Below are 27,505 nucleotides of genomic sequence, written 5' to 3'. Positions count from 1 at the left end.
GCCTACTTAGGGATAAATGATGCTAGTATGGAGCTACAGTAGTATTTTAAAAATTTTTTAATGTTTATTTTTGAGAGAGAGACACAGAGCACAAGCGAGGGAAAGGAAGAGAGAGAGAGGTAGACACAGAATCTGAAACAGGCTCCAGGCTCTGAGCTATCAGCACACAGCCCAATGGGAGCTTAAACTCATGAACTGTGAGATCATGACCTGAGCTGAAGTTGGATGCTTAACCAACTGAGCCACTCAGACACCCCTGGAGATGCAGTATTTTAAGAATCCCTTCTGAGAAACTGCTAGGATATATTAGTGTATATTTAGCCCAATACTCCTTAAGTTTAACATCTACAATGGAAAACAATCCCGGAAGTCTGTGATAACGGCCTTAAAGAGGATCAGTATCCTCACAGGTATCGTGGTAGCTAATTATTTCAGACATTGTCCCCATAGTTGAAATTAAAAGTATAGCTTCCTGCTAATGAAAAATACAATCAGAAAGTTTCTCAGGGTTGGCAATTTGAGTCCCAAGTTGGGTACACAGATTATGTTCTGAGGCATTTACCAACGTTTCAGTTTATCTATCAGACTACAAACTCTATTCTTGAATTGTCAAGAGAAAGTTATTGAAAAATATTTCACTAATAACAACTAGTATTTACTGAGTAGTCCTTTGTGCTAGGCACTGTCCTAAATCCTGTCACATGTACTAGCTTATTTCTCACTAAAACCTTGAGGTTTCATGCTATCATTAATCCCCATTTTATAGATATGCATGTGGAAACATCAAGAGATAAAGTAACTTTTTAGTGCAGATCACAAAGCTAACTGCTCAGCTCTGAAACTCCAGGACGCACACGGTCAATCCCTGCATTATTTCTAGCATAGTAGATACACTACTGCTCAAAGCTGGTCACCAGATCACTTGCGTTACAGTATCCCACCCAAACCATCCCCCAGGACCATGCATTATAGCAAACTCTTCAGGGGATTCAGTTTAAACATTATTGGTCTAAGATAAAAACACGGAATTTGGAGATAAAAGACATGAAACTAGGTCAAGTACTTAACTTCCTAACCAATGTGTAGCCAGTCCCTTTAAGACCTTTAGTTTTGGGGTGACTAGGTGGCTCAGTCAGTTAAGTGTCCAATTCTTAATCTCAGCTCAGGTCATATCTCATGGTTCACGGGATTTAGCCCCTCATCAGGCTCTACACTGACAGCATGGAGTCTGCTTGGGATTCCCTCTCCTTCTTTCTCTGCCTCTCCCACACACGTGCTCTTTCTCTCTAAATAAACTTAAAAACACACACAAAAAAACAAACAAAACAAAACCATCCCAAACCTTTAGTTTCCACACCTATCACATGAAGGGAGTGGATTAGATTATTTCCAATAAACTTTCAAGATTCACAACAGTTTAATCATAAATAATGAAGAGGTATGAATACTAAATGTATAATTAACTGGGTTGGGTACAAAAACCTAAAACTCCTACTTACCCTATTCACTGTGGATGCAAGTGCTTGAAGAACAGCCACTTTATCCCTAAGAACAAGAATCACAAGTTAACCCATGTCAGGATTTTGACACCTACAAAGTGAACAAGTGATTCAATTCTCAGAATGGATTGGCCAGTAAAAAAAGTTCAGGTCTCAACTAAAGCCAGTTCTTATTTCTTAAGATCACTAGAATAACAAGTTAGAAAATGAGAAAACTGGAGCGCCTGGGTGGCTCAGTCGGTTAAGTGTCAGACTTCGGCTCAGGTCATGATCTCACGGTTCATGAGTTCGAGCTCCAGGTAGGGCTGCGTGCTGACAGGTCAGAGCCTGGAGCCTGCTTCACATTCTGTGTCTCCCTCTCTCTCTGCCCACTCGCAGTCCGTCTCTCTCTCAAAATAAACAAACATGAAAAAAAAAAAAGAAAACTGCCTAGTTCTTTTGTCTAAAGGTGATTAGTACATGTTCCTACTGTACTTTGCCTACCCTCTCTGGCATGGTCCCCCCTACCATCACCAAGGGCTAGCAATTTCCACCCTCATCTCAAAAAATTCTCTATATCTATCGTGAACCTTGCCTCCTATCCATTTTCTTTCTTTTTTTTTTTGGATTTTATTTTTAAGTTATCTCTACACCCAATGTGTGGCTCAAAATTATATCTATCCTGAACTGTGCCTCCTGCTATCCGTTCTCCTATGTATGTGTGTGTCTGTGTGTGTTTTTAAAGATTTTAAAGTAATCTCTACACCCAATGTGGGGCTCAAACTCACAATCCCAAGATAGGGTCAAATGCTCTACTGAGTGAGTGAGCCAGGAGCCCCATTTTCCTATGCATTCTTATTGCAGTTTTCTGGGCTACTCTTGCCTCTTTTATCTCAATTGGTGGCTCTTAACTCAAGTATATATGAGAATAAATCACAAACGATACTCCGGACTTCCTAAACCAAATTCTCCAAGTTCCATGGAGAACTGTCACATACAGTCTTGCTGAATTCCCAGATGTTTCTGATGTACTCTTCTGATTTAGAAACTCTCAACTATACAGCCTTTATAAAAATTTCAGGCTAGCTGTCTGCTGTTTTATGGGTAGAGACCCTAACTACTGGAAGAGATTTCAGTGGAATAGACAAACCTAGATAATTTAATTTCAAATTTATTTTTACTCCTGTTACATTTTATATGTTTTATTTCCAAAAAGGAAGAGTAAATTTAGTAAACCAAAAGTTACCTTTCAAAACAAAGTTTAACCTAACATTCATTACAAGTTAGCTATAAAACAACATACAGGAAATTTTATATTACATCAAGACTGAATAATTCCTTGACATATACGATATCACTGGGGTTCTATCCATTTTTTAACATCACATTTACGTAATCTCATGGAGACAAAGACATTCTCTCATGTCTTAGCATTCTCTAACTAAAGCTTTCATTAGACTATATGGCTTACCAAGTGAATACATCGTCATAGCATACTGAACAACAACAGTAAAAAAAAAAAAAAAAAAAAAAAAAAAAAATACATTCAGATTACTCATTAGTTCTCTTTTCAAAAAAGGGTTATTTAAAAAAGCAACCTTAATGAATACATTATCCCTAAAAAATAAATTAAAACATTACAGATTATGATATCAACTTGTGACTCCCTTTTACTCCACTGTGAGTCTGGTATTTTTGTTTTTTTATAAGATTTTATTTTTAAGAAATCTCTACACCCAATGTGGAGTTCGAACTTACAAGCCTGAGATCAAGGATCTTTCTAGTGAGGTAAAAAAAAAAAAAAAAGCTAAATTCTGCAGTCCACACTATTTTATTTTCCTTCCTTAAAGACCGCAAGAGTAATACTTCTGTCCAGTCTCCCAAACATGTAAAACTTTCGTAAAAGAGAAAGAAAAAAAAAGGAAAGAAATTATTCTAATAACGATGCTCATAATTAACTATTATGTAACTATTAACCCAACTTAGTTCAGGTCTTTTAACCCTATTTAAATTTCACGCCCCATTCATTCACTACCCTCCACCTTCCTCTTTAAGTTCTTTCCAACTCCCAAGTTTTCCTCCCATCAGCTGTTCTGTCCCCCAAAATGCTCTCTCTACTCTCTTTCATTGGCTCCTTACCTTCAAATGTTTTGCATTCAACTCCTTGCTGAATGAACACTGACTGAATACTCACCAAGTTTTCTTTTTTGGAATGACCACTTCTTCGATCCCTTAATTTGAAAAATAAAACAAAGTAAATCAATTTCCCAATACTACTACTACTACTACAAATTAGTGCAATAATTTAACATAGAAATGAAATTATTTCAATATATTTTTGTATACCTGTTACATTAGCTCCTTCAATCTTTGGGAGGGTTGCACTTCCAGAATAAAATCTGCAAAAAATAAAAGCCCTGTAACTGGTACTCATTAATGAAGTTCCCACCTCCTTCCACCAATGTGCATTTTGAACCCAAATTTTCCAATTGTCATGGGTCCAAATGACTGCATAATTCATGTCAATGCACACTGAGAAGATAGGCCTGAAGAACATGTTCAAAACCATTACAAAATAGACATATGGACGCAATAATGGTCAACATTTTTAAATCAGGCAATCTTATTAAATAGAATCAGGAAAAAAAAAATCTCAATAACACCTGAACTGAAGCAGCAAATGTGAAATATAAGGGACTTTTTAAAAAAACATTTATTTTATTTTGAGAGAAAGAGCGAGCGAGAGCACATGCTCAAGCTGGGGAGAGGCAGAGAGAGAATCCCAAGGAGTCTCTGTGCTAATAGCACAGAGTCTGATGTGGGGCTGGATGCCACGAACTGTGAGATCATGACCTGAGTCAAACTCAAGGGTTGAACGCTTAACCAACTTAGCCACCCAGGCGCCCCTGAAATATAAGGGACTTTCAACTTTGGGAATCTGAAACACTGAGGTTAAGAGGAACAATTTAACGAGTCCCTGATTTTATACGGATAACACCCTAATAAGACTATCCCACTTGAAGCAATTATGATAAATTATTAAACTAAGATCACCATGGCCTTTCATCCTACTTCATCCAACAATCAAGAATTTGCCAAATATGTATGTCCTAAATTAAACTTGAAACTGCTATTATTTTTTACACAAAATTTAGAATTACTGACCCATGAGTTTTAAAATGTTCTAATCACACTAAGAAATAGTCAAATATCACACAGTAATGGGCACTATTACTGTGTATTCCCTTCCTACATGGGATTGGTACCATTCACAAAATTGCCAAAATGTGATTAAACACAAAGCTACTTCCTCTACTGGAATCTGATCTCGGGTATCATTCGAAAACAATACTTTTCTGCTGGGGATCAACTTCAGAGGGATAAACTCTCAGAGAGAGTTGGCTATTGCTTTTTCATGAAATTAGGATCTAAGACCACTGTTGTCTTGTGGGTGAATACAGAGGGAGAGATGCTGCTGTCAAGCAAAGGAAATGAGTAGAAAAATGTCAACAGTGGCACTATGAAGAAAAGGACTGCGACTGAGTACGAAGGCTTCCACAGTATCAGGTGGGGTGTTTTCTCTTTTTTGAGCAGAGTGAAGGTATCGCATATAAAACGTACACCATAAATTACACATCTCACTTATCTCTCACCGTTTTTCAGTTATTACGAGGTCCACTCTACAAAAAACTTGTCTATTATCCCACTCAAGAAATGGCAAACACTGAATCCAAAATTGGGCTTTTCCCAACTTTCCATTACAAGTTACTCTATTTCCACTACACCACTACTTGTATTTAGTGAAAAGTATTAAATACGTATTCCAAGGTGTAACAATCACAGCAACCCAAAGGCTGTGCTCAAATCTTTTAGATTTCCCTGCGTTTTTGAAGACCTGGATAATTTCTTAGGCCAATCATCCCCACAACATCCAGCACACAGTGGCCCTCATAAACCGCTTTAATTTGGGAAAAATCTTCAGAGTTCCCCTATTTGGTGAAAATAAAGAAGGACGCATAATTTCCTATTTTTAAAACTTGGGAGGGGTTGCTATAGCACATTCAAACGTAAGCTCCACAACAGGGTAAGCCAACCAACCAAGAAGTAACATCGTACCAAAGTAGTCTGGGGCCCTTTTCCAGGACTCCAGCTACGCGCACCTGGTTAAGCACATGGCCGCGAAACCGCGCATGCGCAACCCACTCCATCGTCCCTAGCTCCACAGCTCTTAGGGAAAAGCTGATACACAGGACGAGGTTGGCCGGGGCGAGGCGGGGGGGGGGGGGGGGGGGGGCGGTCTTTCTCTTGGGTTTCCCAAGCGTCTCTTACCTGCTGGGGGCCTTTCCACACAGACCCGTCCACTGGCCCGTCAGCATCAGGCAAAGCCTGCAGCGGACACCGACACAGCGACCCGACGCTACCGCCGCCATCTTTAGTTTTTTTCGCGTAGCATTCTGGGAAAGCGTGACCTTCAGGATCACCCCATGGCGGGGGCGGGGAATAGCTCGGCTATTGGCTGAGACGGAACAAGACAAAATCAATCAAGAAATAGGTTAAAAGCTCGTTGTTTGAAAGACTTTGTTACGGAAGTCAAAAGATCAAAATGCCTCGCTTTCCTCGGAGAAACTTTCCAAAACGATTATTTTAGTGACCTATTTCTTCGCTATTTTCAAAATAAGAGGGTGAGTAAATGAGCGAAAGTCGTCAAATTACTTCCCCCCCTACCGTGAAAGTGGTCTCGTCCACGTAAATCTCATTCCAGCGACCTTTTCTCGCGCGTAAGCGGAATGTAAATCACATGGTGGCTGCGGGCTTTAGGCTGAGTTAAGTTGCCCGTGGTCATTGGAATCTCTCTCTGGGTGTCAGAACTCGCAGCTTACGTGAAGGATGTTGGGCTCGAAGACCATGCCCTGGCGGAGGCTGCAGGGCATTTCCTTCGGGATGTATTCGGCAGACGAGCTCAAGTAAGGAGATGGTGGGGAGGAAGCATGCAGAGCCTGCTTGTTGAGGTTGGCGCCATGAACTACTGTTCCCAAAAGGTCTTGCGCCCAGTTTATCCTCCGAGTCAGTGGTTGTGTGGCGCTTGGCCTTTTGGGACCCGTAGTTCCGGGAACGTCGTGGATTGGCGTGGACTGCCTAGAACCCGGTGGGGCTAGATTAGAGTTTGCGCTGGGGGGGATGAAGGTTCCCACATTGCAATGTTCCCATCCATCAGTTTCCTTGGTTATTAGCGTTTGCAGAGTTGCTGTAATGTCCCTGACGTGGTTAAGAACGCAATTTGTCAAAATGATTATCCTTCAAGACTCAGTTTAAGTGACATATTCTCTTTGCTAGGACCCCCTATATTGTCTGCCCAGTTGCTAAATCAAGGGACTCTCTTAAGTCCTCATTTTGATCACCGTAGCATTTGTTGGCCACACCCTCGAAACTTTATTTGCAGGACCTTATTGTTTTTAGGTTCTTTTATTTCTGTGACAAGGAGAATGACTTCTAATGGATACAGGGTTTGTTTTACTACGGATGAAAATGTTCTAAATAGACTAATGGTGATGATTGTACAACTCTGTAGATAAGCTAAAAACCACTGAGCGTACGGTTTAAGAGTTGTGTAGTATGTGAGCTATATCTCAAGGAAACTGTTAAAGAATTTTTAAAACTTTAATGTGAGGAGCGCCAGGGTGGTTCAATTGGTTGAGCCTCCAATTTTGGCTTGGGTCATGATCTCTCAGTTCTTGAGTTCGGCCCACTGTTGGGCTCTGCTGACAGCTGGGAGCCTGGAGTCTTCTTTGAATTCTGTGTGTCCCTCTCTCTCTCTGACCGTCCCCTGCTCACGCTGTGTCTCTCTCTCTCTTTCAAAAAAAAATTTTTTTTTTACTTTTAAAAAAAGCTTTAATGTGAAAAATGACAAAAGGCAAATTATAAACTGAGAAAAATATTTGCCACCATTATAGTAAAAGATTAAGGTCCTCGTGTAAGGAGCTCGTGACAATAATGAAACCATTAAGATTTTAATTAAAAGTAAAGGACTAAAGCAGTTTAAAAGAAATATTGTAATAAAAAATTAAAATGGAGCACCTGGGTGGTTCGGCTGGTTAAGCATCTGACTCTTGGTTTCTGCTCAGGTCCTGATCTCATGGTTCATGGGTTCAAGCCCTGAGTTGGGCTCCACAGTGTGGATCCTGTTTGGGATTCTCTCTCCCTCTATGCCCCTCCCCTGCTCGTGCTCTCTCTGTCTCAAAATAAATATATAAGCTTTAATGTATGGTGGAGTAGCATTTTTTCACCTGAAATTTGGAAAGATTTTTTTTTTTTTTTTTAAGTAGATTCCACGCCCAATGTGGGCCTCGAATTCAGGACCCTGCGATCAGGAGTTCATGCTCTACTGACTGAGCCAGCCAGGTGCCCCTGGAAAGATTAAGTGCTAAGATTCAGTGCTAGTTAAGACTGGCAATCTACGATTAACCTACCTTTTCTAGAATGCAAGGTAGCAGAATATATCAGTAGTTTCAAACATTTTGTACCCTTTGATTCAGGGATTCCAGTTCACTGAGGTAATAATTATATTCCTAGGACATGATTAGAAGTTTGAAGTATCCTGTGTAAATCTTTATGCAAATAGGTTTTGTAAGCCTACTTACGATAGAGCTTGGTTAAATGAATTATTAATTGCTACATAATGAAAGATTTTATAGCCCTTAAGAATTATGTTTCCAAAGAATTTTATTGATCTAAAAATACTCATTTAATGCTAAATAATAACAGTGTTTTTTGTTTTTTGTTTTTTTTTTTAGGTTGTGAGATTTGGATAACTGTCTTTATTTCCAAAGTCAAAAAAAATTTATAAAGCAAACTTGGCATGAATGTACTTTGGTAAAAGTAGTTAGGAGTTCTGTGGGAGCCCCCTTTAAACCAAACACAAAATACTGTGATGAAACTTTTAGTGAACTTAGTATAACTTTTAGGCTGACTTAAGTGAACTTTTAGTATAACTTAGGTTATACTTCTCAAGGGTCTGCATATTTGTGTTTAATTTCAATTTACTACTTCTGCATATGGGAAGTATCAGGTTATCTTCTCTTTACTGAACTATGTGGGCTTTGGAGTTAGTTGTGGTCGATATCCTGCCTCTTTCCACCGTGCCCCCACCCCCCATCCTGGCTGTGTCACCTGGATTAAATCACCTAACTGTTCTGAACTGCAGTTTCCTCCTCTGAAAAATGCATATAGTGATGCTCATCTCACAGGGGTGAAGTCAGACTAAATGCTGCTTGTAAAGCATTTAGCATGTGGTAGGCACTTAACTACTTTCTGTAAATACTCCCCATTGTACTCCGCAAGATTTGCACTAAATCTGTTTTTTACATATTTTACCACTCTTACCTATTCAGCACGTAGTTATTGAGCACATGCAGCGTGCAGGCTCTGTGCTAAGTGCTGAGCTACAGTGGTGAGCAAGGCATACACAGATTCTGCCCTCTGAAGCTGTCAGCATGTCTGAGGAAATAAATGTGGAATCATCATTTAGCTATGAAGTGCCAAAAAACAAAAACAAAAAACATTTGAGAAGTTGGGTAACCTTCATTTTCCCTTGGTCTTTTTTATTTCCTTAGGAAATTAAGCGTTAAGTCCATTACGAACCCTCGTTACCTGGACAGCCTGGGAAACCCATCAGTGAACGGCCTGTACGATTTAGCTTTGGGCCCTGCGGATTCCAAAGAGGTGTGCTCCACCTGTGTGCAGGACTTCAACAGCTGCCCTGGCCACCTGGGCCACATTGAGCTTCCGCTTACAGTGTATAACCCTCTCCTCTTTGATGTACGTTCTGCCCTGGGCTGCCCTGTATACGTGGGTCTCAGAGCTGCTGGTGGGATTTGTGAGGGGCACTCCTGGCCTCACAAGAGGTGCCTAAAGAGGTTAGCTCCAGACACAGAGTTAAAGTGCTTTTTACCATGAGATTTAAAACCTTAAGGTGCCAAATCCAGTAAATTCAACTTGGCTTGTAGCCCTAACTAAATGAATTTCAGTTTGATTCCAGTTGAAAAGAGCCATAGCCTGTCTCTGTTCACGTAGGAGGAAAAAGCATTTGAATTCATCCCCTACACTTTGTTTCAGGGGCTTCATGCCCTTCAGAAATCCAGGCAGAATCTCCCTGGCAGTAGGAAAACTTTGGAGTTCTCCAGGCCTCCCTGAGCTCTTCTGATAGATTTGTAAGCTCTTGCTTGGTTGCAAGGTGAGCAAAGCCCAGAAGACCAGACAGTGAGTTAAGAATGAAGCTCTTGTCTAGAGTCCTATTTGTGTATTTTCAGCTTTTTTATGTCAGTTAGCCTCCAGGATTTGTTTCAAACTCTACAGATGACAGTGTACGTGTTGTTTTTTTGGTCTGTTAGTTGTATTGAGGAAAGAGAATCATCTTAGTTAAATGCCAAATATTTAACTAAACTTCTATTAACTAAACTATTAAATATTTTATTTATTTTTTTAAATATTTTATTTTTAAGTAATCTCTACACCCAACATGGGGTTTGAACTTGCATCCCCAAGATTGAGAGTCACACGCTCCACATACTGAGCCAGCCACGCATCCTGCAAATATTAAATATTTTAAGTTAAATATTTAAATACTGAAATTAGAATTTGGTACTTAGTTAAATAATATGAAGGTGGCTCTCTAACTCAGACCCAAACTAAATTTCAACTTTTAAGGAATTAAAATGAAACCATGAAACAAGAAATAGAGGGGAATATTTATCTAGTTCATAGGGCCACAGAGGCCTTTCCAGGTACATTAGGTGAAGTGGAATTCTCAAAGGAGTAAACTGGCTGCCTAACAAAAACTTTAAGTACGTTGAATATTACCTTGTTGAACTATGTCTCTAATTATCCTGCTTCTTCTTATTCCCTCTCTTCAGAAACTCTACCTGCTGCTCCGGGGCTCCTGTTTAAACTGTCATATGCTGACCTGCCCCCGGGCTGTGATTCACCTCTTAGTCTGCCAGTTGCGAGTTCTGGAAGTCGGGGCCCTACAAGCAGTCTACGAGCTTGAGAGAATTCTGAACAGGGTAGGTGGGGGGGTGGCTGTCGTGGCAGTCAGGCAAGCCGAAGCAGTTCAGAGCATAGCTGTTTGTGTGTTGTCCCTGAGATTCGTCATCATAAGTCACCAGAACGTTTGATCTTTACGTCTTCTCACTAGATACCAACAGCTCAGCGTGAAAACGTGAAGCCGTGAGAGAAACTGACGAAATGTTCATGAAAACAACATCTTAATACCACTTTAGCCATCAGTGAATTTCATTTCTGGACCTTGGAGCCAGTGGAGGCTTATGCATTGCTTTGGATTATTATGTTTCTTTGGTCTGTTTTAATGTAGGATGTTTTAATGTGGAAAATTGTTTTTCATGGTATTGACTTTTTTTGAAGACTTCAGACCCATCGTCTTGTAGGATTTCTTACTCTCTGGATTTGTCTGACTTTTTCCTTACTAGATTCATATTTTGGTGAGAATACAACCTATACCATATGGGGATGCTTTGTGTCATTTCAGGAGGCACATACTGTCAGGTTGTTTTATTATTGGTAATGCTGAGTTTGATTACTTGGATAACAGGGGGACCACCAAATCTATCACAGAGACATTTTTCTCTTCATTAGAAAAAAATCCTTCAGATTTTCTGGTGCTATTATAAGTATCTTATGTAAAATTCATTTTCTGTCTCTAGATCAAAAATACTAGATTTTTTTTTTTTTTTTTTTATGAAACCACCTGGCAGAAGTGTATCATTTTAAATGATTTACCTATAAATTCTTGTTGGTTTTCAACATAATCCTATCATATGGGAATCTTGGCAGTTTTGTTTCTTTCTAGTCCTTACATGTTCTATTTCTTTTTCTTTATTTTGGTGGCTAGGAGCCACACTGCTGTGTTGAAGGGATAGCAGCCATCCTTGTCTTGTTTCTTGTCACAAGGGAAACCTTTTACCTTTCCTTTCGACTTCCCTTTCCCGAATAATTCAGTCTTAAAGACGTTAGGTGGGCAGAGCTTCTACACAGACCTGTGGCCTTATGTCAGATCCCAAGCTTGATGAGACAGGCATTCAAGGGGAGAATATACCTGCATGTGTGGGCAGCCTGACATGGAATATCAGAGGTCACATAGGGTGAGGAAGATGTTCATTTAAGGATAAAAGCTCAGCATAGTATGCAAGTGTGCAAGTCAAGTCAGAAGGTACCCATCCTGGATGGCCCAGTGAGGGATGTGAGCACCTACATAGGATGAGGAGGGTTCCACAAGGAGGGGGGCTTAGAGTGGGGTGCTCTCGAGTGAGAGCCATACATGGGAGGGGTGGCAGCCTTGTTGGGAGAGGGTTTACATACAGGGAGATTGATCCAGTAAGTACATATTTTAAGGATAAGGTAGGCCAGACTTCATACTATTAGAGAAGGGAGTTACGGATACATGAAAGAGAAAAGGCCCAGAATTAATCCTGTGGTATTGGACTGGAATTGGAAGTTTGATTTGATTCAGTACATAACGCATACATGTGCACACGTAAGCACACATGACTTCCAGGGAACAAAGCCAAAAAAGTTAATCCAAAGTCACATATGTCCTAGAGAGAGAAGGATTTTCTTAAAACTTTACTCAGGGTGAGTTCTATTTTTTCTAGATATTTGTCCATTTCATCGAAAATTTCCGATCTGTTGGCATAAAATTATTCATGATGATTACTATCTTAAAAAGTTTTCTTTAGTAAACTATACACACAGAAATGCATTAATCACACAGTCTAACAAATAGTTACAAAGTACCATCACCCATATAGTCCCCTTCATTGTCAAGTTACTGTCCAAGTCCCCACCTCATCTCTTTCCTCTGTCCTTGTGTGCTTGTTTTTGAAAGGTTTTTCTTTTTCTTCATCTTTTTTTCTTTTTTTTTTTTTTTTAATAATTAGAAAATTATTGGTGGGAATAATTTGAAGCCTAGGATAGGACTGCCTTTCTCCAGAGAGGATGCCTATTGCTTCTGCCATGTGCACGGTGGCCTGGGACCATCGTAGGCCTCAAAGCTGAAGGCTCCCTAGGCTGCCCAGACATTTGGAATCCAGGCTGCAGTACTGTATCAGGCCCAGTCTGGTTCCTAAGGGTGTAACCCTTTGGGTTCCCAGCTTCCTGTGTTTGTGTGGTGGAATTCTGTCCTTGAACTAACTCCAGGCTTTGATTTCTGTCCTCTTCATCCTTTGAGGCCTTCAGAATAAGAAGTTCAAAATGAGTGAGTTGGAAAATGCTCCCAAGGTTAGGACTGCCATGTTGTACAGCTCCAGGGAGCATCGCAGAAGTGTGTCATTGCCTTCCACAGGGGTCACAACTGCACTGAGGGCCACCCTGGAGCTGGGCAGTGCCGCAGCCCTGCACCAGAGCAAACATGGCCCTGTGCTGTGCGACCTCTTAGATTCCTGGCTTTGCTTCAGTCTGGCAGTTTCCTCACTGTCCTCTCAGCTTTTCAGAGCTTTAAATTTTTTTGGAGTATCGTGTCCTATCTTGGTTCTTTTCAGTTTTCGGTTTGTCTCAATAACCTAGCCTACATTCTCAGAGCCGGATATTCTTTGATTTTTTTATTATTTACTTATTTTAACAGCAGTGTTGCCTTACTGTTTTGTAAATACAACACGGTGTGAAATTTCCTTCCCTTCTCTTCAACTAAATTCTCCCACCCTAGGAGAGGCTGGCGCCATGATGCTGCAATCAGACGCTTGCTTATTTCAATAGTATGGTTTTCCGCTTTGTTTTTTAGTTTCTAGAAGAAAATGCTGATCCTACTGCCTTCGAAATTCAGGAAGAGTTAGAACGATATACAACCCATATTGTACAGAACAATCTGTTGGGATCCCATGGTGCACATGTGAGTTACCTCTCTTCCTATAACACTTGGTCTTTGATATAATTATCATAGTTCTCTCTGCACTGTAATTTGTATATACTTTTTGCTTCTCAGAGCAGACCTGGATTTGAATCCCAGCTCTGCCTCTTAGAGGCCTGTGACATTGTAAGTTACATTGCTGTCCCTGAGCCTCTGTGTACTCTTGTTTAATGCCTGCCTGCAGGGGTAATGAGAGGATTAGATGAAATTAGGTGGTTTAGGTACAATGTCCAGCAAGTTTGTGAAATACTGTCTCATTTTGAGAGTGGTGTCTGTGTTCTTTTCTTCTTTCTCTCCTCAAACACTAAACTGTTGCTACCTCCTCACCCACCCCCCGCCCTTACAGCACCTGGGTAAGTATTAATTTGTTCAACAGTTGAACGAATGGCATAGGTAATCAACCTGTACTAATCTTTAAAGTACTAATCTTAGAATCTAGCTCACCTTATGCCCAAATTTCACACCCGAGATTCTGAATAATTGGTCTGGGGTAGAATCCTAGCAAAGTTACAGAAGCTCCCAGGAAAAAGTTTCATTTGCAGCCAGGCTCAGTCCCCTTTATGTAGCTTAACTGTGGATGTGCCTTTCTTAGGACCCTGATGTCCATCTGAGGGAGGCAGCAGGGGTGGTATACTAGCTGCATGCAGAGAGGTTTGTTTTAAATTAACTGGCATTTATTGAGGACTTACTGTATTCCACGGCTCCTCCCCCCCCCCCCCACCATGATCTCTTAGTAACAGCTTGGTGAGGTAGTCAGTCTTAATCCCACACATGGATGAGGAAATTTAAGCCTTAAAGAAGTCACTCAGTAATTGGTAGAGTTTGGCTATATTAGGGTTCTGTGGAAAATGTTTAAGAGGGTAGCTTACTCCTTTTTTAAAAAAAGGTAAGAATCATAAAATGAATATGTGGTGTAGTGAAATGAAATAGTAAAATGAATCTAGTGAATGAATGAATGAATGTAGTAAAATGAAATAGTACTGCAACGTTTTTTTTGCCCTTTCTCAACAGGTGAAAAATGTTTGTGAGAGCAGGAGCAAACTCACTGCTTCCTTCTGGAAGGCACACATGAGTGCTAAGCGATGTCCCCACTGCAAGTGAGTACTGGGCTCTTGTCTCTCCCTTTCCCCAGAAGCCTCTGGCCCGTCACTCACAGCTGTTACTCAGTGTCTTGTTGAGGTTTTTCTCTCCTCAATCACAACCATTCTCATACATAGGACTGGACGGTCAGTTGTCCGAAAGGAGCACAACAGCAAACTGACCATCACATATCCAGCCATGGTGCACAGGAAAGCTGACCAGAAGGACACAGAACCCCTGGGTAAGCAAGCCCTGGGAGGTCCTTGGACACGTTTCACATGTGGCCATCAGGTGTGTCTCAAACTTTGGGAATACCTGCTCATTACCACGTGTTTCTCACCTGCGTGTTTGTGGCGGGCCAGCAGAGGTGCTGTCCAGGCCTCTTAATGGTTGGAGGGGACCCTGGTTAGTGCTCATCCCTCGCCTCTCATGCAGAACTGACAGGCTGACCTACATTTTGAGGCAGCGCCCCATGGGCTGAATGAGGTTGTCTTGCCTCAGGCGGTCATTTTTCTGGAAGATTTTTGAGGAAGAAGGAATCCACTCGGCAGATATTTAGAATCATTTTATTGTCAACGAAGTGTGGATTTATTTTGAAGTAAAGTGTAAAAAATGTAGGTGAGTTTTACAGGAAAACTGAGCATTCACAGAACATTAATGCTTCCTACAGGCTGCTTCTGGCTGTGTACTCAGATTCTTGGAGTAGAGTGTCTCCTACTCAGCTCTGATCTGCCATTAGGGTACTTAGGAAAACATTTGAGAGACTAGTACTTCTACTGTTAATGTTGTTTGTTTATATAGAAAAATTTTATTTGAGCATAGTTGACACAATGTTGCATTACTTTCAAGTGTTAACTAGTGCTTTGATAAATTTATACATTATGCCATGTTCATGGCAAGTATAGCTACCATCTGTCCCTATACAATGCTGTTACAGTATCATTGGCTGTATGCCCTATGTATCCTGTCCCTTTTATTACTGTGACTAAACTCATTCCGTAATTGGAAACCTGTATCCTCTTCACCTATTTTGCTCAACCCGCCCCTCCCTTTTGGCAACCATCAGTTCTCCATATTTATAGTTCTGGTACTTCTTGTTTATTCATTTTTGTCTAGATGCCACCTATAAGTAGAAACATGGTATTTACCTTCCTCAATCTGACTTATTTCACTTAGCCTAATACCCTCTCGGTCTGTTCATGTTGTTGCAAATGGTTCGATCTCATCCTTTTTATGGCTTCATGATATTCCATTGTATATGTCTTCATCCCATCTTCCTTATCCATTCATCTATAGATGGATACTTCGGTTACTATTGTATCTTGGCTATTGTAAATGATGTAATAAACATGGGGGTGAGTATATCTTTTCAAATTTTCTTTTCTTTTTTTTTTTTGTTAAATACCTGATAGTGGAATTACTGAGTCATATGGTATTTTTGTTTTTATTTTTTATTTTTTAAGAGAGGGAGAGAGTGCACACAAGTCTGCCTGCTTGCAAGCAGGGGAGGGACAGAGGAAGAGGGAGGGAGAGAGTCTTAAGCAAGCTCCACGCTCAGCACAGAGCCTGACACGGGGCTCAGTCTCACAACCGTGTGATCGTGACCTGAGCCGAAATCAGAAGTCAACCAACTGAACCACCGAAACGCCTGATATTTTTATTTTTAATTTTTAAAGGAACCTCCGTGCTCTTTACCACAGTGATTATAACAATTTACATTTCCACCACCAGTGTACAAGGGTTCTTTTTTCTCCACATCCTTGCCAATACTTGTTATTTCTTGTCTTTGTTTTAGCCATTCTGACAGGTGTGAGGTGATAGCTCATTTGTGCTTTCAATTTGCATTTCCCTGATGAGTGATGTTAAGCATCTTTTATGTATCTGTGGTATCTGTATGTCTTCTGGGTTTTTTTGTAGCCACAGGATTGTTTAAACGTGTTTTTTGTTTTTTCTTTTGAGGTGGTGAAGATTAGATAAGATCTTCCATTTTAAGAACCAAGACCAGTGCTTGCCCCCTGTAGTCGTATAGTTTGTGCTTTATAGATGTTAACTGCTCATTTTTGTGATGCAATCAGTGTGCCTGGATGGAAAAAGCCTAACCTGTGACTGATACTCTGCTATTTATGCTGAGTGGCTTAGAGAAGGTCACTTCCTGGAGCTTTGTTTTCAACTCTATACGTGGCAATAACAAAACTTCTTGCCCACAGTTGAGATTTCATAAGTGAAAGTCCATAGCATATTGTTACTAAACCTTATGCCAGAGCTCAAGAATACGGAATAGGCAGGGAAATAAGTTCTGTTCTTAGAGATGCATAATCTTTTACGTTGAGGACTCCCTGGCAAGGTTGGAGTAAATAACTATCTTGTCCATTTGGCTGCCATAACAAAAATATCATAGACTGGGTGGCGTATAAACAATAAATGTTTATTTTTCACGGGTTTCGAGGCTAGGAAGTCCAAGATTTTGGTGCTGGCAAATTTGGTGACTGGTGAGGGCCTGTTTCCTCATTGACAGCTGCCTTCTCTCTGTAGCCTCACATGGCAGACAGGGCCAAGGGAGCTTTCTGGGGTCTTTTAATAAGGTCACCAATCCCAGGCGCCTGGGTGGCTGTCGTTAAGCATCTGACTTCAACTCAGGTCATGAGTTCAAGTCCCACATGGGGTGAGCTCAGGCCCTGCTTTGGGTGAAGACAAGCCTCTGGTGAGCCCCACTTTCTCTCTCTCTCTCCCCCCCCCCTTGTGGGATTCTCGCTCTCTCTCTGCCCTCACTTACGCCCTCTCTCTCTCTAAAAAAAAAAAAAACAAAATGGCACCAATCCCAATCATGAGAATTCTGCTTTCATGACCTAATCACCTCCCAAAAGCTCCATCTCCAATACCATCATATGGGAGCAATTAGGATTTTAACACATGAGACTTGAGAGGACACAGATTTTTATCTGTGTCCTTTTATTTTAGGCTAATTTTAGGCTTAAGGAAGAGTCGCAAAGATAGTATAGAGAGTTCCTGTGTACTCTTTTTATTTTTTTATTTTAAAAAAAAATTTTTTTTTTCAACGTTTATTTATTTTTGGGACAGAGAGAGACAGAGCATGAACGGGGGAGGGGCAGAGAGAGAGGGAGACACAGAATCGGAAATAGGCTCCAGGCTCTGAGCCATCAGCCCAGAGCCTGATGCGGGGCTCGAACTCACGGACTGCGAGATCGTGACCTGGCTGAAGTCGGACGCTTAACCGACTGCGCCACCCAGGCGCCCCCCTGTGTACTCTTTTTAAAAAAAAAATTTTTTTTTAATGTTTATTTATTTTTGAGAGAGAGAGTGTGAGCGGGAGAGGGGCAGAGAGACGGAAACACAGAATCTGAAGCAGGATCCAGGCTCTGACCTATCAGCACAGAGCCCAATGTAGGGCTCGAACTCACGAGCTGTGAGATCATGACCTGAGCCGAAGTCGTCTGCCCAACCGACTGAGCCACCTAGGTGCCCCTCCTGTGTACTTTTTATTCAGTGTGCCCTAATGTAACATCTCAGATCACCAGGGTATACTTGTCCAAACCAAGAAGTTAACATTGGTACACTACTATTAACTGAACTACAGACAATTTGCATTTCTCCAGTTTTTCCAGTAACGTCCTTTTTATGTTCCAGGATCCAATCCAAGGTACCACACTGCATTTAAAAGCCTGTTTAATTTTGTTTAATGGTTAACAGTTAACTACAAAGGTGGATTTTCCTATCTTTTCTATAAACAGCCCTTGAAACCATTTTTAAGGTTGGGAATTGCTGTTCTAGCCCTTAGGACGCGTTAGAAAATGTTCATAGATTAAAAATGAAAATAGTTGGCATTCCAGAAGATAACTGTTTCTTGGGAGCAAATGTCTAGCAGTTAAGGAGCCTTCCGCTGCCGTTACCAAATGCATTCTTCTGAAGTAATCTTTCACTGCGGCCATGAGAATATGGTGGTGCCTCCTAAAATTCTATGCATTAGAAGCAAGTTGACTGTAGTTTTCAGTGGTTCCAGGATTGGGATTTCAGTACTTAGCAAACATTTACTTGTTGGGCACACAGCCTCGTGCCAAAGACCATGCCTGTGGCTGAGCATAGTGCCAAGGTGGAGACCACGTGCCCTCTGCTCTCAGAGAAGGCTGCAGGTGACACAGGTCAGTAACTTCCAGGGAGCAGGTGATACGGAGGCAGGTGAGCATTCCGAACAAGGGCTCCTGGCCAAAGGGAACCATCCTGTGAGACCTGTGCCTCTATGGTTGCTATGTAGTAGTGATCCCATGAGGAGCACCATAAGCTTGTAAAATTCTGCTTATGCTCGTGAATGCTCCTCAAGCCCCATCATGCACATGAGCATTTTAAAATGAGAATCCTTACAGCCAAGACACTCCACCATGATCCAGTCTTCCCCGAGTTACTTGACCTTCCAACCCCTTTGTCACATAGCAGCCCTTACAGCTGAAGGAAACCCATGGTAGGGATGTTCTGAAACCCCATCCAGGCAGAAATCATTTTGTACAAGTGTCATGTTAGGGTGGTTCAGCCCATGTGAGGAGATAAGATCCCACAGATTTCTTCTGATTCTAAGATCCTCTGAACGAGCAACCCTAGTTCTAGTCAGCCTTCTCAGCAATGAAACTGCAGTGGAGTATGTCATGTACTGGTAGCTACTGGGACAGGAGCTGGGGAGTACTGCCAAGTTCAACTGATCTTCCTCAGCCCTTCAAACCTGTTTAGTAGGAGAGGAAGTTCAGATAGTCATTTTCAGAAATGCCCACAAATTGTTTAGCTTAATGGAATCTGTGTTTTCCCACTGAATATACATAGCTTTCTAATGCTGTGGTTACCCCTGAAGGTCAAAAGCTCTCTTCATTGCACACCCACACTTCCCTTCAGTTGCATTAATTGATTGAAATGTTTTGCTGTTATAGGAATCAAAATTTTAAATGTGTGGACTCCTCGACCTAGCAGTTCCACTTTCACAACTTTCTTTTAAGAATTAGACATACCCACGGTATTAAATAGTTTAAAATAGGAAATGGCTTAAATGCCTATTAAGAGAGACTAGTTAAATTATGCTGCGTCTACTAATTGTTATCCAAGTTTCATATTGCTCTAAAAACTTGGGATGACATATCCTCTGCAGATCATAAACTTAATTGGGGAATTGGAGGTGGAATGAAGCTGGATCTTAAAAGTGTAGAAAAGCCAAAAGAGTGGGGTTTATAAGTATAGATTATTGTAGGATGTTTCGAATATGTATATTTGAGCCAGTGACTATTTAGTATCTGCTGTATGCTAGATAATTGTGTCAGATGCTAGGAACACAGACAAGACACAGTGTCTGTGCTGATAAGTACATAAAGAGGGAAAATTGAATGATGCCTAATTTCGGTCATTGTATCCCAGAAGAGGTTGATAGTTTTGAAAATAAAGGGTCACGTTGCTTTTCTCTGTTAATTGTCTAAGTGCCTAGAGCCCTAGTTCCTGAATGGCAGCCTCAAGTTTGATTTTCTGACTTACTCTGAGTATAGCTGATAGACAGTATCCCAGGCTACTCTTGTGTAATCTGAGAAACCCAAATCAATCTACTCCATGTACCTACATATTTGTAGGAAGGAATTGAATATACTTTTACCCATAAAAATGATGATACTAACTTATCTCTAATTTTACTTCTGTGAATCTTTCTGGTAAAGCCATGTGCATAAAGTTCTTTAGCATAGTATAACTTACAATAATACAAAACTGGGATCAACTCAGATGTCTAACTGTAAGAGTATGGTTGGGTCATTCGGAAGCATCCTCTCAGTGGAATATCATGCAGTCATTAAAAACAATATGTGACAACATGCAGAAATGCTCACAAGATGGCAGTAACTGAGCAAAGCAGGGTACAGAGTAAGTTCACACTTAAGATTATAGTTACCTTAGACACTATGTAAACCAAAGGACTGGAAAAAATATATAGTAGTGATAATGTGATGGAGTGGTATGTGATTTATTTTTCTTTTCCTTTATTGTTTTTATGCAATAGTTATATTGTTTCTATTACTTTAGAAATTAGGTTAAGGGGGAAAATATCCAGAGCTGAGAGTAAGCTCAGCTTGATTGATTTCTGTGGTCAAATTGCAGGCTTGGCAGGGTGGGGAAAAAGCATTGATAAATCCCATTATAGAAGGAGTGCCTGTTATTGATTTATTGTGCTTTGATTTCCCCTCCTGGCTCCAGGAATTGAGGATGCTCAGATGGGAAAACGAGGGTACCTGACACCGACCAGCGCCCGAGAACATCTTATTGCCCTTTGGAAGAATGAAGGTGCTGTACCAATCTAAAGAAATAGAAATAAGTCTTTGGGCTCATTTATCCAGCCTTATTATTTTTATTTTTTCCATGTTGTGGTCACTGTAATCTCTCCTGAATTCATAGGTCTGGAGCTGGCTTCAGGGTACATTGTCATTGATGCATTAGAGACTAAGCAAGAATCATGAACTTGACAATTACCATACCTGAACCTGGGCATTAAATAACAGCTGTGGGTAGGCCTTGCTTAATACAGTTTGACAGATTTCTGGGAGGTACAACATAATTCACTTTATTTTAAAAGCCTGTAAATAACTTTTCAAAAAAAGAATTCTGAGGGAATTCGTCCTGTGATTCAAAAAGTGAATCCTAACATGTCTTTTCTTAGGATTTTTCAACATTTTAATTTCCTACAAAAAGGAAAGTCTTCCCTTCCTTTTGCGTGTACAACAAAAGCTAGGCAGTATATTCAAGCCCTTGTGTCACCACCCTCTGAGAGTGCTCTTGTTTTGGAACACTGAATGCAAAACTGCTGTGTAATGGTAAACACTTAAAAACGAAAATGTTGCTGAAAGGATAAGTGATGTCAGGGAAAAAAGAGCACTCCTTTAGTTACTATGATCATTTCTGAGGTAGGCCCCAATACTTTTATTCACTCTGGATTTTGCTTTTTTTTTTTTTTTAATCTTTTTTTAATATTTATTTTTGAGGGAGAGAGAGACAGAGCATGAGCAGGGAAGGGGCAGAGAGAGAGGGAGACAGAATCCAAAGCAGGTTCTAGGCTCTGAGCCGTCAGCACAGAGCCCGATGTGGGGCTTGAACCCACGAACCGTGAGATCATGACCTGAGCCAAAGTCAGATGCTCCAACAACTGAGCCACGCAGGTGCCCCACAGTTTTTTTTTGTTTGTTTTTTTTTTTTAAAGTAAGCTTCATGCCTAGCATGGACCCCAACACACGGTTTGAGATCAAGGTCTGAGCCAAAGTCACTTAACCAACAGGGCCACCCAGGCACTCTGATGTAGCTTTTTTTTTTTTTTTTTTTTAAGTTTTTTTTTAAGTTTACTGGAAACTTAAAATATAGCTTTGATCCACAAAAATGATCCCCTCTTGGTAGCATACGAATGGTGTTTTATTTTGTTTTGTTTTGTTTTTTTTTTTGAGAAGGCTAACTTTTTTAAATTTGATTCCCCCCGTTTTTTAGATATAGTTTTTATAAAAGCCAAAGCCGTGTGTGTGTGTGTGTGTGTGTGTGTGTGTGTGTGTGTGTGTTGTTAAGTCTGATAGTCCAGGAAGGTAGTGAGAAACAAGGTAAAGATATTTACCATCCTTGTCCGTCTCAGTCCCCGGGCTGAGCACTGGGGTCCCCGCAGTGCCCGTCCTCAAGCTACCATCTCACCTGCGTGCACGTTCTCAACATGCAGACACTATTTTTTGCTTGTTTTTAGAAAGAAAAATGTGATTTAACTCCACATGTTGTCTCATATTCTGGGTTTTTTTTCACCCAGTAGAATTTTGTGGTCATCCATCCCTGCCCTTACACATAGATTTAAATGATCATTTTGGTTTATTTCAAATACAGGATTCTTTCTGAATTACCTTTTTTTGGGACTGGAAGATGTTGGCATGGAGTCCAGATTCAATCCCAGTATGTTCTTTTTGGATTTCTTGGTGGTGCCCCCCTCAAGGTAATGCCCTTTAATTGACTTTATTTCACCCGGAAAAGGTTTCTTGAGCGATTCATTGAATAATGACCTCTGGGAGAGGCTTGAAGGGCCAGGGCACTGAGAAGTAAATCAGCAGTTCCACACCCAAGTTGCGGGTAGTTGGGAGTATTGTCTTGAATGTAATAGAAATGTTGGTTGGTTTCTGAGTGTGGTGGGTTGTGAGTTGCTCATAGCAGGGACAGGCAAGAGTCTGAAGAACGTGACCCTTCCCTCACACTAAACAGTTCCATGTGTCCCCCTACAGGTATCGCCCTGTCAATCGGCTAGGGGACCAGATGTTTACTAATGGCCAGACGGTGAACTTGCAGGCTGTCATGAAGGACATGGTCCTGATCCGAAAACTTCTGGCGTTGATGGCCCAAGAACAGGAGCTGCCATGTGAGGTGGCAGCACCTGCCAAGGATGAGGTCAGGGCTGCTTTGGAGCTGACGTCATAAGCATATATGTTTAGTTCTAATGCCCACAGTGCAGATGCAGAACGCTGGGGGTGCGGGGAGATGCTGGTTGGGAATTCTGTACAGCTGTGTGTGAGCTCTCATTTGGGGTACCTAGGTAATGTCAGGGGGAAAGCATGATATGAGCATGGAAAGATCTAGGTTCTGCCCCAATAACCTTTGTTGAGTTGCTTTAATTTCCTGGGCCCATTTCCACTATAAAATGTGTATGGTTTGTGGTAAGAGTTTATATGGAGGCTGTTCTGGGCCACCTAGCCTCACTAGCAGTGATTGGCAGCTCCAGAAAGAAGAGTCTGTCAGCTCTAAGAATGTTTCTTTTGGGTTATGGTGCCAGAGCCTGAGTCATCCAGCTCTGTTTTTGGCTCATTAAGACCTCTAGCATTGGGTTCAGGAGGGCAGTGTTGTTGATTCTAGGAATTTCCCAGAATAGGACTGTCAGGTTTGAGGCTTCAGCTTCGTTCTCCGTAAACAGTAGAGCTGGATTCAGTTTTCCCATTTCAGCCGACTTTCTGAGCCTACTTCAGTATGCCAGGTCTTCCATGGGTATAAAGATGAATCAGGCACTCAGAAAGCTTGCTGAGATCATGGAGATCCTTCCCCGTTCCGAGATGCCGTCTGGATGGAAGCAGGAAGGCTGTCTCAGCCTTGAGTGGACAGGGCTCTCAGGCTGCTTCCAGCTGCCGGCAACAGTTCGCTGTGAGCCAGTCCCATCACCAGGTGGCGCCACTGTCTGCCTGGACACTTGTGCTGTGGGTTATCCATACTCTCCTCTGGACTGTCTTTGGTTTTAAGTTTTCTGACCTGTCAGCATAGGTGTGCTTTCAAAAACCTTCAGTCTAAGAGGAACATGCCATCTGCAGGCCCTAGTCCAGTTTAGGGGGAAGGCTGTTAAGATAGCCAAGACCAGGGCTAAGAACTTTCACTTCAGTGTCCCTTGGAATTAGAGCAGCGCTTTGTCAAAAAAAAGAAAATAGGAACAAAAAGGCCGAGTGTCTGCAGAAATAAACAACATCCTTTCTGACTCTTAAGGTCCTTGCTGCCTGAAGTCGCAGTGCCTCCTTTCTGTGTGATTAACAGGACATGTTCTTATTTCTTTCCCTATTTGCTCCCTGCATTCCTTTTCTATGGCAGCCCTCTCCCGAATTATGAATGCCTGATGGGGGCCAGGGGCTACACTAGGCACTGAGTATATGCTAGTGAGACAGGGTCTCCTTGCATGAGTCATCACATAGCCCTGAATCAGGTAATATCATAAGCAGTAAGTTAGGCTGACATGGCCCCTGTCGTCATACAGGTGACCATCTCTCCCTGTGAGGCTTCCTCAGAGCAGAAAATACATCTGTCCTCCCTATATCTAAAGAAGATGCCTTTATTTCTCAGGGTAGAGGACAAACCCACTTCAGTAATGGTTTTCTTGGCATTCTTATTTACTAGAGCTTCGCCCCTCCCCTCATACCTCTCCCAACACACTAACAGATTTCTTCTCACCATCTCACTCACACTGGGGGACATCGGTCTCCAGTGTCATACCCAGCCAGTTGGGGCTAGTAGGTGGCCAGACAGTGTCAGTAGGTGGTGCTGTCAGGCAGCTTAAGGGCCTGTCTCCTGGGCAGGTAGGGAGAGAAGAGAAGGAGGCAGAGCCAGGGACAGAAATATTAAAAAGGATTGGTTCAGATATTCCAGTGAGGCTTGGAGATCAGCCAGTCACTTGACGTATCTCAGTTGGGGACCCACATTTTAATTGATAAAATAGAAAATAACATAGCAAACATTTTTTACTTTTAAGAAATTCTTCCACTTATATTTTCGTAAGTGCTTCAAATCAAGATTTTCCAAAACCATAAACAAAGGTGAAATTCCATATGAGAATCAGTTATCTGGCAGGATAACAGAGTTTCATGAAGAGTATTGAAGGGGCAAGAATTTATACGGTGGTCTGAAGAATTAGGTAGTAAGGGACTACAACAGCTGCTGGTAGCAGACCCCTCCATTACTTTCTTGGGTTTCACAGTTCAGTGAAACAACCTATTGTGTTGGAGAAGCCTACAAGGCACATAATTGTAAGTGGCCTCTGGCCAATAGCCAACTAGGAACTGAGGCCCCCAGTCCAGCCACTCTCTGGGAATTGCATCCTGCCAACAGCCGTGTCAGCTTAGAGATGGATCCTTCCCCAGTTGAACCTTCAGATGAGACCATGGCTCTGACTGACTCCTTTATTGCAGCCTAGGGGAGGCTCTGAAGCAGAGAACCTAGTTGGGCTGTGCCCAGATTCCTGACTTATAGAAACTGTGAGATAATAAATACATGTTAGTTTAAAAAAAAAAAGAGAGAGAAAGCTCGCATGTAAACTTGAGTTCATTTTACTATCAGAAAAACACAGACTGGTAAATGTATATGATGGGGCTGATGTTATGTTGATACAAACTGACAAGATAGATTTATCAGGACTTTGCCACTGATCCATCAGTGGCAAAAAAGACATAGGCATAAGACAAAAGACATAAAGGCAAACTCCAGAGCTCATCATTTGTCAGAGCTAGAGGAAGAAAGAAAAACAAAACAAAGCCTGGCCTTTGTGAGGTTTTTCCATCATGCCTCTTTTCTTGATTGTGTCTTGCCAGGAAAAAGACTCTTCGATTACCCTGGACCGATCCTTTTTGAGTACGCTTCCTGGCCAGTCCCTCACAGACAAACTTTACAACATTTGGATTCGTCTTCAGAGCCACGTCAATATCGTGTTTGATAGTGAAATGGATAAATTAATGATGGAAAAGTATCCTGGCATTAGACAGGTGAGTGGGAAGTTGGATCCCCATTGCTAACCGAAGGGGTTAAATAATAACTGTATTTGTTTTGAAACAAGAAAATAATAAGTATACTTTTTTTTTTCTTTAAACATGCTTTCTGTGGACTTTTTTCCTGCATAAAGATCCTGGAGAAGAAGGATGGCTTATTCCGAAAGCACATGATGGGAAAGCGAGTCGACTATGCGGCCCGCTCTGTCATCTGCCCAGACATGTACATTAACACCAACGAAATTGGAATTCCTATGGTGTGTGTGGTGGGGCCTCTCTGGCTACTGTTGGGTGTGGTACATGGGAATGCTGAGGGCTGGGGGGAGAAGGTGTGCAGCACACTGGTTGTGGCTTGGGTGGGGACAGCTTTTGCTTCTTCCTGAACAAGCCATTTGGCAGGAACGTGAGGCTGTGTGATGGTATTGCTTTCACTCTTTATCGGGTCTCCAAACACCTTGTATCTACAAGGAAGACCCTTCCTGGGCAAGCAGGGAGCCAACTGCCACATCCCCGCCTGCGTATCTTCCTCCTGCCTCTCAAAGCCTAGTCTCTAAACCTTCCTAGTCAGATTGAATGCAGGACAGAGATGAGGAAGAGGGAAAGGGGGGGGGTTTCCGTCCCATGCACTTGCCAGGCATTAGGAGACAGGAATGTGTAGACTTAGTTGCCAGACTCAAGAAGGGAGAAAACCTCCAGAGAGGGCTCTGTGTGTGTGTCATCCATCCTCCCAGCTCCTTGGGGGTGAGCAGTGTGCCCCATCCACCCATTAGTGTTTCCTCAGGGAGCCAGCCTCCTTTTCTCACTTCCCCACCCATTCGGGCTGTGGTGCGCATTAGCAGTAGTGCTTTAATTGGCTTCCTCCTTAATGGACCTTGAGGTCAGTAATATGAAGGTGGTTTATTTCCCTTTGTGGAGAGTCTCATTTCCTCACACACTGCCCCCTCTGCTGCTCTCTGGGGAGCGCTGGTAATGAGCAGAGCTCAAGTGTTCTGATGGTCCCCTGTATGCCCGCTGCCTCGTCTCTCTTGGGTACACTCGGCTTCCTGGGCAAAGGCACACATATGAGAGGCCAGGAGTCAGAGAAAGCTTAGTCCTGAGCCCACTGCCTCCTAGAGCCATAGATCTTTATGTCTGGAAGCTGGGTCAGGTGGCAGAGAAAGGTATTGTGAAGCCCAGTTGTGACCTTCCTGAGTCTGAGGCCCATTTCGTTGCTATTTGTTGCTTTCTTTGGACAGAAGGCATGGACGACCCCCATAGCCTTTGGCCTCACAATGCATAGAGCATCCCAGCTTTAGGAGAGACCTGTAGTGCTGCCTCTTGTTTCCACCTTCAGAGGTGCCGAGCCTCCCTTTCTCGGATGTGGGTTCATTTCATAATGACTTGTCCTAAGGAGGGACTCCCCCTCTGCCTACCTCCAGCCTGTTCAGGTCTCAGGGCCATGGTAGCCTGGGGGTGTTACTCACAGGATGGCTGTGAGGAGCTGACTGTGTGAGATTGCCTCTTGGTCCCTTGTGGCACACCCTTCCCGTAAAGCACCGTGGAGAGGTGTCATGGGAGCAGAGGAACTGAAATAAGTTTGGGGAATGAGCTAGAGATGAGCAGTGAACCAGACTGACTAGAGTGTCCCCTGAGAGGCTTACATTCCAGTGGTGGAGACAAATAAAGGAATATATAGGAGCATAAACACTGTCAGGAGGTGGTCAGTGCATTGGAAAAAACAGAATAGGCCGTGGGGAAAGGGAGCACTGGCTGGG

At 42.0% G+C, this 27,505-nt stretch overlaps 2 protein-coding genes across 3 annotated transcripts in view; one reads left to right on the top strand and one right to left on the bottom strand.

Moving 5' to 3' along the window:
- PTCD3 (pentatricopeptide repeat domain 3) overlaps positions 1–5,929 on the bottom strand; it is a 28,518-nt gene extending 22,589 nt beyond the window's left edge. For both annotated transcript variants that reach the window (XM_030311041.1, XM_030311040.1), the window contains exons 1-4: positions 5,808–5,929; positions 3,825–3,877; positions 3,673–3,709; positions 1,500–1,545 (exon numbers count right to left, since the gene is read on the bottom strand). In XM_030311041.1, the coding sequence (XP_030166901.1) occupies positions 1,500–1,545; positions 3,673–3,709; positions 3,825–3,877; positions 5,808–5,908 (237 nt within the window). In that variant the 5' untranslated portion in view covers positions 5,909–5,929. The remainder of the gene's footprint in view (positions 1–1,499; positions 1,546–3,672; positions 3,710–3,824; positions 3,878–5,807) is intronic.
- Positions 5,930–6,266: 337 nt separating this feature from the next.
- POLR1A (RNA polymerase I subunit A) overlaps positions 6,267–27,505 on the top strand; it is a 74,910-nt gene continuing 53,671 nt past the window's right edge. The window contains exons 1-11 of the mRNA XM_030311029.1: positions 6,267–6,442; positions 9,089–9,293; positions 10,388–10,537; positions 13,267–13,374; positions 14,404–14,489; positions 14,610–14,713; positions 20,704–20,790; positions 22,357–22,462; positions 22,746–22,908; positions 25,578–25,748; positions 25,886–26,008. Of these exons, the coding sequence (XP_030166889.1) occupies positions 6,366–6,442; positions 9,089–9,293; positions 10,388–10,537; positions 13,267–13,374; positions 14,404–14,489; positions 14,610–14,713; positions 20,704–20,790; positions 22,357–22,462; positions 22,746–22,908; positions 25,578–25,748; positions 25,886–26,008 (1,380 nt within the window). The 5' untranslated portion in view covers positions 6,267–6,365. The remainder of the gene's footprint in view (positions 6,443–9,088; positions 9,294–10,387; positions 10,538–13,266; positions 13,375–14,403; positions 14,490–14,609; positions 14,714–20,703; positions 20,791–22,356; positions 22,463–22,745; positions 22,909–25,577; positions 25,749–25,885; positions 26,009–27,505) is intronic.

This window comes from Lynx canadensis, chromosome A3 (genome assembly GCF_007474595.2).
Source record: "Lynx canadensis isolate LIC74 chromosome A3, mLynCan4.pri.v2, whole genome shotgun sequence".
Classification (NCBI taxonomy): Eukaryota; Metazoa; Chordata; class Mammalia; order Carnivora; family Felidae; genus Lynx; species Lynx canadensis.
Note: the sequence above shows the minus strand (reverse complement) of the source record. Positions and strands in the feature narration are given on the sequence as shown.